Genomic DNA, 11,721 nt, shown 5'->3' with positions numbered 1-11,721 from the left:
AAGGGGGAGACGGGGGAGTTTCTCCAGCAGGGATTCACACAGCAGCATCAGGAGTCTGTTCCCAGAGGCTGCTATATTTATTCCCATTGTTTATGACTGGGCTGGATGGAGTTCTTCTTCGTGTTAAGTGAGTGTGTGTGTGAGTGTGAGTGTGTGTGTGTGTGTGTCCACTGTCTCTGTGCAGTTGGCTGATGTCCAGTAATAAAAATAACATCTTGACCAGAGGATGACCACACTCACTTTCCTGATTTGTCTTTTGTCTTGAGCTCAGATTCTCACCTGGGTCACAGTGGAGTCAACATAAGGTGGACGCGCAGTCCAGGGGCCGAGGGGGGAGGAGGGGGAGGAAGAGGGGGGAGGTTATACAATCCTTTGCTCTTCAGTCTACTTTATAATAAATCCAGTGTCTACAATTCTTTAGTTCATACCATGGGTCATTCTACAGCCTACAGACGCCTCTGGTAAGACGGACGAGGGAGACAGGGGGAGACGGACGGACGGGGGACCTGGGGTGGAGACCATGCTGTGGCCCTGCCACATACAGACAGGCTGATGGACATGATGGACATGATGGACACATCACTCACTCCTTTATAGTCAGGACATCAGTCACTGAGAAGACAGGAGGGGAGGGGGGAGAAGAAGGGGAGGGGGGTGAAGGTTCCTTATGACTAGTGTAAACCTCTGATTGGTATCTTTAAAAAAATGTAGGACTGAAATGAAGTCAGTGCTTTGATACCCGCCCCCCCCCCCGCCCCGGATAAAACAGTAGATGTTCCCATGATGCCAGTCTGAGTCTGAGTCTGAGTTTCAGTGACGGCAGTAGATAAAAATGTGTGTGGTGTAATTATGTGTGCTAAATAAAAGGAGCAGGAACAGAGGGGGGAGCGGGGGGTGGGAGTGGGGTGGGGCACCTACACCCCGACTCCTGCTGCCACCGTGAGTGCTGAGTGAGGAACGGCCTCTCCGTCACTCAGCTCCTGTGAGTGATGGCTGGATGCTGGGTGAGAGTCCTTCCTGTTCTCCGCGTCCACGGCGTTCACACAGTAGTATCAGCGCGGCCCAGTCTGCAGGAAACGGCCATTGTTATGCCGGGACCATTGGAGAGCAGAGAAAATGAATGTGAACGTTGAGTCCTGGTGGCAGCTGAGCGTTTGATGGATGTGTCCCACGTCCTGTTTGGACTTTCTCAGGACCACACAGCCGTTCCCATGCAGTGAGGTGGCAGAATGACTAACGTACATATGTGGAGAAGGTAGAAGACGGGGGAGGGAGGGAGGGAAGGAGGGAAGAAAGGAGTGAGGAAGGGAGGGCCTTAACTAGAATGACATCAACCAGGGGTTTGCAAGCTGTGGCTCTGGGGCCAAATGTGACCAAATGTTAGCTGTATTAGTAATTAGCATTTAGCGCAGAGAGGTCAGTCTAACTGTCTGTACTGTTACTGACAGCCCCCCCGCACCCTCCTCTCCCTCCCCCACATGAAGACCCCAAGCCTATCTGTCCTCTCCATCTGTTTCCCAGGTGTTCTCACTCGACTCTTCCCCAGTCTGTGCTTTAATAAAGGGATGGTACTATCCAGTCCTACATATGGACTGAACAGTACTCTTTAATACTGCAGTACAACTGTGTTATTTCAAATGTTTTTGAACTATTTAAACACAAAGACCAACTCGATCATCAGACAGGGACTGAGGAGGACTAACCTGATCACTTCACCTTTCTGTCATTACTTCAAACCCGACCCTTGACCTCTGCCTTCATCCCATCACAATCAGGGCTTCTCTTCCCGTCCAGAAAGATGATCCGTGGCAGTGAGCGGCGACAGCTGCCCTCGGACCCCAGACTCTGTTGTTGCTGAGGTGACCTCTGAAGCTCCTCTGACACTGAATCAGGTCTGCTCGCAGGAAGTCGACATGTTGAGGAGTCGGCCCTCGAGCGTTTCATCAACGCTGACGTAAACAAACCATCGGGAGGAAGACAGTGGAATGGGATGATGGTGGTGGTGGGAGGACAGGGGGGCTCATCATCATTATGATGTGATGCACTCCTCAGAGTTGGCCTTTAACTGACCATCTGGTCTAGTTAGGGTTCCTCACTGGGTCTGATGACTGGGCATGTTTGAAGTACTGAAGTATGTTTGAAGTACTGAGCTCACCTGGAAAACTCTTAATTAATAATCTCTTTATATGGACCAATGCCCTGGGCCTCCATAGTCACATGACTGACATCAGATATTTGAATTATCTGCTACAAACTGTAAATACAGGAAATACAAAAGTAGACCTTAGAGACACTGTAACTCTGTCAGAACTGTTATTCAATGCAGGAACCGGGGCCCTGGTACTGATTAAACTCATGCTTTTCTTAAACTCCTACGTGTTAGGACCGTGGATGGCTCTCACTGAACTGAACCTTTAACTTCCACAAAGTCTGCAGTAAATGACAAGGACAAGACTTTCAGCCCCAGTGGTGACGGACAGAAGAAGACACAGCGTGACCGTCCTCCTGCTGCTCCTGCTCCTGCAGCAGAGTGGCTGTTCTCCACTCCACTGAACGTCCAAACCTCCCCGTGCCTCCTGCAGTCACAGCTTCGAACTCTTTCACAGTCACAAAGTCTTCATCATCCTGCCTCTTTGTCCCAGCTCTGCTTCACTTCTCCAATTCAGAGCCCTTCTCAGGGGGGGTGGGGCCGAGGGTGGGGTGTCCCCCAGCCCATCAACATGACAATGTGTGCATGTGGCCTAGCCATTTGGAAAGAGATCCTGTGTTTGTTTTCTATTAAAGGACAGGGATCCCAGGTAGAGGAGAGAGAAGAGAACTGAAGGGATTATTTACTAACGGCCTACAGCCAGTGGGGGGTGGGGGGAGGGAGGGGACTGGCAATAAGAACAGACGGAAAATGGTATAAACACACACACATATAGATATATTTTCATATATCTATATGTATAGGAATATGTATGTATATATATATATATATATATATATTCATAATTTTAACATGTAAATGAATGTATGCATAACTGCCCTGTGTCCATTTAGTTGCCCTACAGGGCACCTACAGTAGTGCACTAAGTCGCTTCCGTCGCTGTTATAAAGAAAAAGAAAACAACTTTGTCAGTCTGATGAAACCTTTTTAAGATCAATTCTCTCAGTTTCAGGATGGTGGTTTATTTTCAGTGTAGAACTGTAGCAGGTATTTCAGTGAAAGCACAAGGTGAAACTAAGAGACACAACAAAGATTTACTTATATTTGGTATTGCAGTCCTTCAGCCGGAGTTAAGATTAAAGGTTGAACTTTATTGATCCCACGCTGCAGAAATTGTTAGTGTTGCAGCAGCATAGAGGACAACGGTCTATAAAAAGCCAAGATGTGAAGTGCAGAAAAGAATATAATACAGTGTAGAAATCTTTCAAACCCCAGACAGAAATAATGTATATGTCAATAAACATTTTGAGTTGTCTACTTTTAAATGATAACACTGTAGAGAACACACGAGTGGGTGAATAAATAGAGAGATTATATTTGGCCGGAGAACACACGAGTGGGTGAATAAATAGATAAAAATAAATATGAATGAAAAAAAAAATTCGAACATTAATCCCAGTATTTACAAATGTTTTTTGTTTCTACTTTCCACCCATCTTTCATCTTGAACTGCCAGCATGTTCCGGAAGCACACGAAAACAACCGGAAAATACCGAATGTCGCGGTGGCTTCTGGGAGTCTTCAAACTCGACCAGCCGCCATCTTTCTTCAGATAACAAGTTTGTGTGATTTGACACTGTTCAATTTTAATTTATGTCCCTATCCACAAAATAACCAATCTGAGGGACCGTCAGCCGTTGTAACCGTAAAGTCAAACAACTGAAGCTTGGAGGAAATTGATAAGCACGAGTAAAACAACACAGTTTAAGTACAGCCACTTGACTGGCGGTGGTGGTCAACATGGGCCGCTCTCGAAGCCGCAGCTCATCCCGGTCCAAACACTCCAAAAGCAGCAAACACGGTAAGAAACGGAGCCGCTCTCGGTCAAGGTCTAGAGACAGAGAGAGGTCTAAGAAACGCTCCAAGTCGCGGGAATCGAAAAGAAATCGGCGCAGAGAGTCTCGTTCCCGTTCCCGCTCCACAACAACTTCGTCCCGCAGAGAGAGAGCCGCCTCGCCGCCGGAGCGCATTGACATCTTCGGCAGGACATTGAGCAAAAGGAATGCGCTGGACGAGAAGCAGAGAAAAGAAGAAGAGGAAAGGAAGGCAGAGATGGAAAGGCAACGAAAAATGTAAGCATACTTAATAAAATTACATACACATGAACACCAGAAAACGCTGAGCTAAGTATCAGGCCTACCTCGGCCGGTTCTCGGTAGGCGCTAACAAGCTATCTGCTAAGCTAACATCAACCACGAGCCCATAACATTATTGGACAATACATTACAACATCCATTAGTGTGGTTCCACTTGTATCATGCTGATAACTAAACGTCTCAGGTCTTATCAAGGTACTGGTCTAACTTAGATATTTAATGACCATCTTTTAGCGGAACTTAGTACCCCCATATGTATCATCTGTTTTATTACGATTGTTCTTTACAACCAACCCCTGGGCCGCGAACCCGCAACGGTCCGTGGGTCAGTTTGGTGCCTGACCGCATAGAAAGAATGCACAGCTTACATTATTTACGTTTTATTTATTGTCTGATTCTGTACGATGTCTTATTTTTAAAAAATGACCAGATTCTCTTTGCTGCATCTGTCTATGACTTACACTTGATACATGTCAAGATGCTTGACTCAGTTATGTTTCTTATCTACATCCGCTACTTTCTCAAAAGGTCTGCTCTGGCTGTGGCGCAAAAAAAGTTGGGGACCGAGTGTCTACCTACGCATTCGAGACAGTAATGTTCACATGCAGTTATATTTCAATATGTTGAATTTTAACATATATGTATTTATTTATATTTTTACACTGATAGAAATGTCTTCAGAAACAAGGAATCCCATATGTGTTAGTCATTTCATGTACCAAATAAGTGTCATTATAAACATATATAAACATAAGTGTATACATACTGTCCCATTTGAGTGCAGGTTGATGTGACTGGTCATGTTGTTAATTTCTGAAGTTCATACGTTTTATAATATTTTTAGGTTTTATAATGCTGAGTTTACACCTGGCGTCCCTGAAATTCCCTTTCCATTGTGTTCTGTGCTAGAGCCACAGGGTCACTGAGGTCACTGAGGTCACGTATTCAGCCAGATAAGGATCGGTTGAGGTGTCTTGTTGCTCATTGTTGAGCGGATTGTTATTAAATTAGGGTGAGGTGAATTTCCCCACTGTGGCATGAATAAAGACTTTCTTATCTTATCTTTATATGTTTGTGTTTACGTTTGCCACGAGCCATTGAAGATCCAAACCAAAATGCTGAGAGCTTCCTGTCTGTAGTGTTGTTCACAGATGACAAACTGTGGTGGAGCCTTGAAGAACATTTTTATAACTATCTTACTCATACATTTTTGTAAGGTATTTACAGTGCAATGCTGTCGTAAGCATTTCTCATACGTTTTCAGACACTTGACTAATTTTATAAACAACAGCTGTGAAAATTAGCTGCAAGGATTTCTCCAAGAAGTGCCACTGGGGTGAATATGAACAGATCGTTTTTACAGCTCAGGGTTTTGGACTCTTGCCTGAAAATGTACACTGCTGTGAACAGTGGGCTGCTCCAACACTGTGTAGAACGGGGGAGACAGACTCAGTATCAGAAATGTGGTTTCTAGGTCCACGTATAGAGCTGAACCAAGGGGTGTTAGCATGCAAGCACATGGTTGATTTGATAGCTCAGTCAGTCTGTGAAGAAAGCTGTGAGGTTGGCTATTTATAGACAAACAGTCAACAACATCCAAACAACTGACAGTGAGTTTGAAAACCTGAAGTTCGCCATTGTTTTGACAATGTGTGGGGCGCCTCTCTTGGGTCTGGTACTGGTCTGGTACCATCTGTGGTCAGCCCTGCTCTGACCACAGATGAGAAGTGCACCGCAGTCAAAGGTCAGAGGTTCAACGTGTCCTGGTGTCACAGTCCATCAGACCTGATGTTCATACTGTTCCTGTGGCTCTCCTGTCCCCTCCTTCAATTTCTCTTTCTCTTCTGACGCACTGTTCCAGTCGCCAACAAGAGATTGAGGAGAAGCTGATCGAAGAGGAGACGGCACGTCGTGTGGAGGAGCTGGTGGCCAAACGGGTCGAGGAGGAGTTGGAGAAAAGGAAGGATGAGATTGAGAGGGAGGTTCTGCGGCGTGTCGAGGAGGCGAAACGCATCATGGAGAAGCAGCTTCTGGAGGAGCTTGAACGACAGCGACAAGCTGAGTTGGCAGCTCAAAAGGCCAGAGAGGTAACACTCGGTCGTTTGGAATCCCCTTACTATCCTGCCCCTGCAGGCCTTTACCCCCTGGTGCCTACCTCTCCTTCAGAGACATCCCTCCCCCTCCCCCCCGACCCCCATCCCAGTTATATTCACAGTATCCACTAAATAAATCAACAAGTGACAACAACAATTTTAATGTTTCCAGACAGAGCAGTTCCAGTTCTTCACTTTAATTAATAATTAATTATTCATATAATTTAATATTCTTTTGAAAAATTAATCTGAGCTTTGGGCTGTTGGTCTGTCTGCACTCTCTTTATCCTCACCATGTTACACACTGACAGGGTGTTAAAATGATGGTCAGATAGATTTATATTCGTGATGCACCGAATATTTGGCCACCGAAACTTTGAAAGACTTTTATCGCCAAAACAGGAAGTTATGATGACGCAAGCAAAAACCGCGGCTATTTTATTTTATTTTATGCTGTGCATTGTTGGAATGTGCTAAATAAATATTTTCATCAATTTTGTAATTGTTTTATTTTTTGAAAACATTAATATTAATTTATGCAATCCCAGTGCCTTGATTTAATCAAGGTTTAGTACACAGTCATAGCCATAAATGCAGTGGTACTAATAACTGTAATAATAATTGTAACTGTTTTTGGCCAGGAATTTTAATTTCGGTGCATCCCTAATATATATATCTTCATAACTTGCTGTAACAAATGCACTGTCATGTCTGGTTCTGATGAGATGATACTGTTCTCTGTAAATACATCTGTCTTTAATATTGTATTTATTTTGGGAAGCGTCCAGACTAGCACTGGACCTGAGCTGCTGTGCAGCCTTTCAGCTCAGCTCCTGTGACTGCTGTGCTGTACTGTAAGTGTTCCCTCACCTGGTCCCGCTCACACACTCTTTGTACTGTGTATACTCTACTTGACCGTCCTTTGTCTCATTGGGGACATTTTAAAGATAAGTACACTCTACACTCTACACACACACACACACACATACGTAAAGACCAGAACACTGGCTGCAGACCATGCAGTACACAGGTCAGTTTTTAGAAAAGAGAATTCTCAGAGCTTGGACTACACCCCCCTCCCCCCCCACCCACTCCTTCCAACCCCAGGAGAACTTCTCTGTCTCTACAGGGACCATACAGTCTGGACCAGACAGTAGATATTCAGTGACCACTGGTCACAGTACGTAGGTGTTGGTGCAGTGGTGAGCTCATCTACTCCCTCCTTGTTTGTATCTGTGTTTTTATCTTGAACAATATTTGATCCTGACTCTGAGCTGTGTCCTTCGTGTCTGCCTCCTGTTTGACTCTGATGACTGGCCTTTTTTATTGTTTTTATCTGTAGGGAGTTGAATGTCTCTGTGACGCTGGAGCCTTAGCTGTGGATTAGCTAATCTTAGCAGTCAAGTCAGGTTTATTTTCTTCAGCTGTCCCCAGTCTGACAGTCTGCTCATGTACGAGAGGAAACTGCATTCACTGTGTATGTCTCAGTTTAACCTATGTGGGCGTGCGAGAGAGATAGTGTGTGTGGGTGTGTGTGAGGAGTCGTGGGCTGCAGCCTCTTCACGCACTAACACAGAACGGTGTCGTCTGTCTAGGAAGAAGAAAAATCTAAACGGGAGGAGCTGGAGAAAATCCTGGAGGAGAATAACCGCAAGATCGCCGAGGCTCAGGCCAAGCTGGTGAGTTCTGCCTCCCGTCACTGATTGTCCAGGACTGTGTTCTGTCTGCAGACGGACGGTACAGAGGTTGACCTGTTTTCGTTGCTCTGTTCCAGGCTGAGGATCAGCTGCGTATCGTGGAGGAGCAGCGGAAGATCCACGAGGAGCGCATGAAGCTGGAGCAGGACCGTCAGAAACAGCAAAAGGAGGAACAGAAAATAATCCTTGGTAAGGGCAAGTCCAGGCCCAAGCTCTCCTTCTCCCTGAAGGCAACCGAATGAAAACTGCTGCTCCCTCTGTCCACCACCGGTCCTGCCCCCCGCCCCGACCTCCACCTGCATTCATCCACCTCCGTCTCTCCTGTCCCATGACTCGGCCTCCACCTCCCTCCTCCATCTTGGTGGAACAACCGCTTCGTTTTGGAAGTGATGAAGGGGGCTGATGGAGGGCTGGGGGGGGAGTGGGAGTGACAGTGGGGTGGGGGTGTGTGTGTGTGTGTGAAGGAGATGAAAACCAACAATCATACTCTCAAAAAGAGGCAGAAGGACCTGACCACCCGCTCCTCCACCCGCCTGGACCCCGACCACACAGACTGATGACTCTGTGGCTTTTATTTCCTCGTAGGGAACTGAGACTGTTGTTGTAGAATGATGTCTGTTGTTAAGTCTTAACTCTGTTCCGTGAGAACGTCTGTGCTGCTGGAGCCTGTCTGTAGAACCAGCCAAACAGATCCACACGGGACCGCGAGTCCAGTCACGTGCAGCCTGGAGTCGGCCTCTGGAGTTCCACTTTTTAAGTCCCTTTACTTTTGTGTTTTTTGTTTTGTTTTCTTTGTCATGGTGATGCACCTCCTGACAGGGAGTGTCCTCCTCAGCATCCTGCTCTCCGTGACATCATCACTCGCTGTATTTAAATCACTTTTTTTCTTTTAAAAAAAAAATCCTCCATGAAGTCCAGATCTGGTCTGCACATGATAGAAACACACACACTGTGAAAGGGGTGTGTGTGTGTGTGTTGTAATGTTAGGAGCTTTTTTGGTGTGGTGGCCCCCTTGCCCCCCCCCCCCCCCTCCCCCTCAGTTCAGAGTGTGTTATCAAATCTATCCATCAGTTGAAAAAAAAAAAGTAAGGAAAATGTTTTGAGTTTTTATCAGACTGAGCAGCAGAGAGTCAAACAGTGGACGGACGAGTTCAGGTATTTAAAGGTCTGCGGTTAGTGTGAGAGTGTGTGTGTGAGAGAGTGTGTGTGAGTGAGAGAGTGAGACGGTCAGAGAGACTGACCTCAGGTGGGTATATTTAATATTTCTTTTTCTGTGGGAACGTGTTTGTCTCCTTTCAATGTGGCCCAGTTGTTGAAGGGACTGAACTCCAGACTAAACCGCTCCACTGCTCCACTGCTCCGGCTCTCTGACTGTATTCAATACCAGAGTCCAAACAGATCCAACTGTGGAAACTTTTGTCCCAAAATCTTCAGCTTAAAGAAATAAACTTTAAAACTTGACTCAGACTTTCTCTGCAGCAGCGTGTTTGTACATCCTGTGATGACGTCACACCGAACAGATTCCTATCGCGGTAGTTAAGTTCCAAGACTGACCGCGAAAAGGGGAAAAATCCCCACTTACGTATATATTTACCCTTTACGACACTGTTGTGAACCCTCCATAGACTGTCGTACCCTTCCTCACACAAGTATAGGCCCAGTAGTGTTGTATGGTAGGATGAAAAAATAAAAAAAACATATTCCGAAAAAAAATAAAATCCACGACGCGGCGGAATTGGGAGAAATCCAGCCTCTCCTCCTCTGAGCGAACATTATTGTAAATAAAATAAAATAAAATAAAATACTGTTAACTGTCATCTGTGTCAGCGTCTTCGTTCGGGCTTCGTAACAGAAGATGATCGGAGCGTTTATGAGACATCGTAGGCCGTTAACGAGCGACGGACAGACAAGGGACGATGCTGAGAGACGCTACGATACATGAGCCAATCGGTGTCAGGAACCGATCTCCTCTGGGTAAACAAAGATGCCAGCGATGTATACCAAAATATTGGAAATTAACTTTTTTAACTTTTTTTTTTGTACCGTAAATACCGCGATATAGCGAAACTTCCACATAACGGATTGGGGGAAAAAACCCACGATGTACTGACCCGTAAATACCGCGATATAGCGAAACTTACACATAACGGATTGGGGGGAAAACCCACGATAAGGAGAACCGCGATATAGAGAGGAAACACTGTATAATGTTCAGAGCTCACCCTAAAATTCACGACGGGAAACTCCCGAGGGATTAATAAATCTAAATCTCACCGAAGAAATAACAAACTGACGTGAAGACACAGACACACTCCGTCAGTCAGTCAGTCAGTTAACAGTGTTACGTTAATCTAATGTGCACAAACTGTGTCAATATACACTGAGTTCGGAGAGAGGAAGTAAATTAACGTCTGCAGCGCCACAGTCTGATTAAATTAGGTCTTCACCGAGTGACAAAACTTCACACCACTGCAGAGGTGTGTGTGTGTGTGTGTGTGTCCTCGGTCTTTGAAGAAACGTCACAGATTTGAGTCGACAAACTGTCAAAGGATTAAAGAACACCAAAGACATTCTAGTTTTTAAAAACATTCTATTCGTTTATAAAGAAAAAACAAAATCACACACAGTGATCGATCAAACAGAGCAGGACTGGGGTTAGGAAATCCTGCCACTGGTGGGCGCTGCAGACTCGTGGAAAAACATCGAGCATGTGAGACAAGTGAACGGTAGGCGTGTGTGTGTGTGTGTGTGTGTGAGGATGTGGCCTGTTGTCTTTAAAACAAATCTAATGTTGTTTAAATTAGGACTCGATCACAACAGCGGACGATTCATCGACACTGACAGACATTATTATTATGACGTCATGATTCTGTACAATCACAGACCAAGCCGAGTTCAGACGCTAAGACGTTAATGAAGTAATAACCGAAGCAGGATTTCTGTGTGTGCTCTCCTCCCTCCCTCCCTCCCTCCCTCTGATTGACACCACGGCTCCCGGCAGTGACGTGGTGTGCGCAGGGACCAATCGGCGCTCTCCCGGGGGGCGGAGCTTCGACCTGTGCAAACTCCAGCTCATATTCTCAGTCAGTCTGTGTCTCTCCCTGCAGTTGTTTACGTCCAGGTTCTGGGGAACGTCGATGGCGAGTTGAGCTGGGAGCAGAACCTCCTCAGTGTGCGCGTGCACGTCTGCCAGATACGCGCGTGTGTGTGTGAGAGAGAGTGTGTGCCAGCCTGTGTGTGTGTGTGTGTGGGAGAAAGAGAGAAAGATAGAGAGAGAGTGTGTGTGTGAGCCTGGATCTGCAGCGGGGTTGACTTTTCCCTTCTTCACTCCCACAGCATGAGAATTTCCATGTCAGCTCTTCTCATCTCTCTCATCTTCATCTTCGGCCATTTGTTTTTTTCTCACCATCCGAACTCATTGTGTCGTTTGGCTGCCGCTGCTGCCAGCCTGAGTCAGCTGCTCCCTGCCGTCTCCACCTTCACTTTCACCGCCTCCAGCGGTACCAGCAGAACCGGCGGCACCGCCGTCACCTCCGGCCGGGGGTCCAGTTGAAAAGCGGGACCAACCTCTCCTTCTCCTCTGCTCCTGGGTATCCCCGCCCGCGCCGGGAGTACCCCCCCGCGGC

General features: G+C 46.3%; 1 protein-coding gene across 2 annotated transcripts; it reads left to right on the top strand.

Moving 5' to 3' along the window:
- The first annotated feature begins 3,707 nt into the window (after positions 1 to 3,707).
- On the top strand, positions 3,708 to 9,657 carry arglu1a (arginine and glutamate rich 1a). Of its 2 annotated transcripts, XM_008328954.3 has the most exons (5): positions 3,708 to 4,281; positions 4,834 to 4,896; positions 6,167 to 6,392; positions 7,994 to 8,077; positions 8,173 to 9,657. In XM_008328954.3, the coding sequence occupies exons 1-5, from the start codon at positions 3,950 to 3,952 to the stop codon at positions 8,335 to 8,337; spliced, it is 870 nt and encodes a 289-aa protein (XP_008327176.1). In that variant the 5' UTR covers positions 3,708 to 3,949; the 3' UTR covers positions 8,338 to 9,657. The 2 variants fall into 2 exon arrangements, with proteins under 2 accessions (XP_008327176.1, XP_008327177.1); XM_008328955.3 differs by lacking the exon at positions 4,834 to 4,896 and having other exon boundaries at positions 3,713 to 4,281.
- The last annotated feature ends 2,064 nt before the right edge of the window (positions 9,658 to 11,721 follow it).

The sequence above is a fragment of the Cynoglossus semilaevis genome, chromosome 16, assembly GCF_000523025.1.
Source record: "Cynoglossus semilaevis isolate Cse_v1.0 chromosome 16, Cse_v1.0, whole genome shotgun sequence".
NCBI classification, from domain to species: domain Eukaryota; kingdom Metazoa; phylum Chordata; class Actinopteri; order Pleuronectiformes; family Cynoglossidae; genus Cynoglossus; species Cynoglossus semilaevis.
Note: the sequence above shows the minus strand (reverse complement) of the source record. Positions and strands in the feature narration are given on the sequence as shown.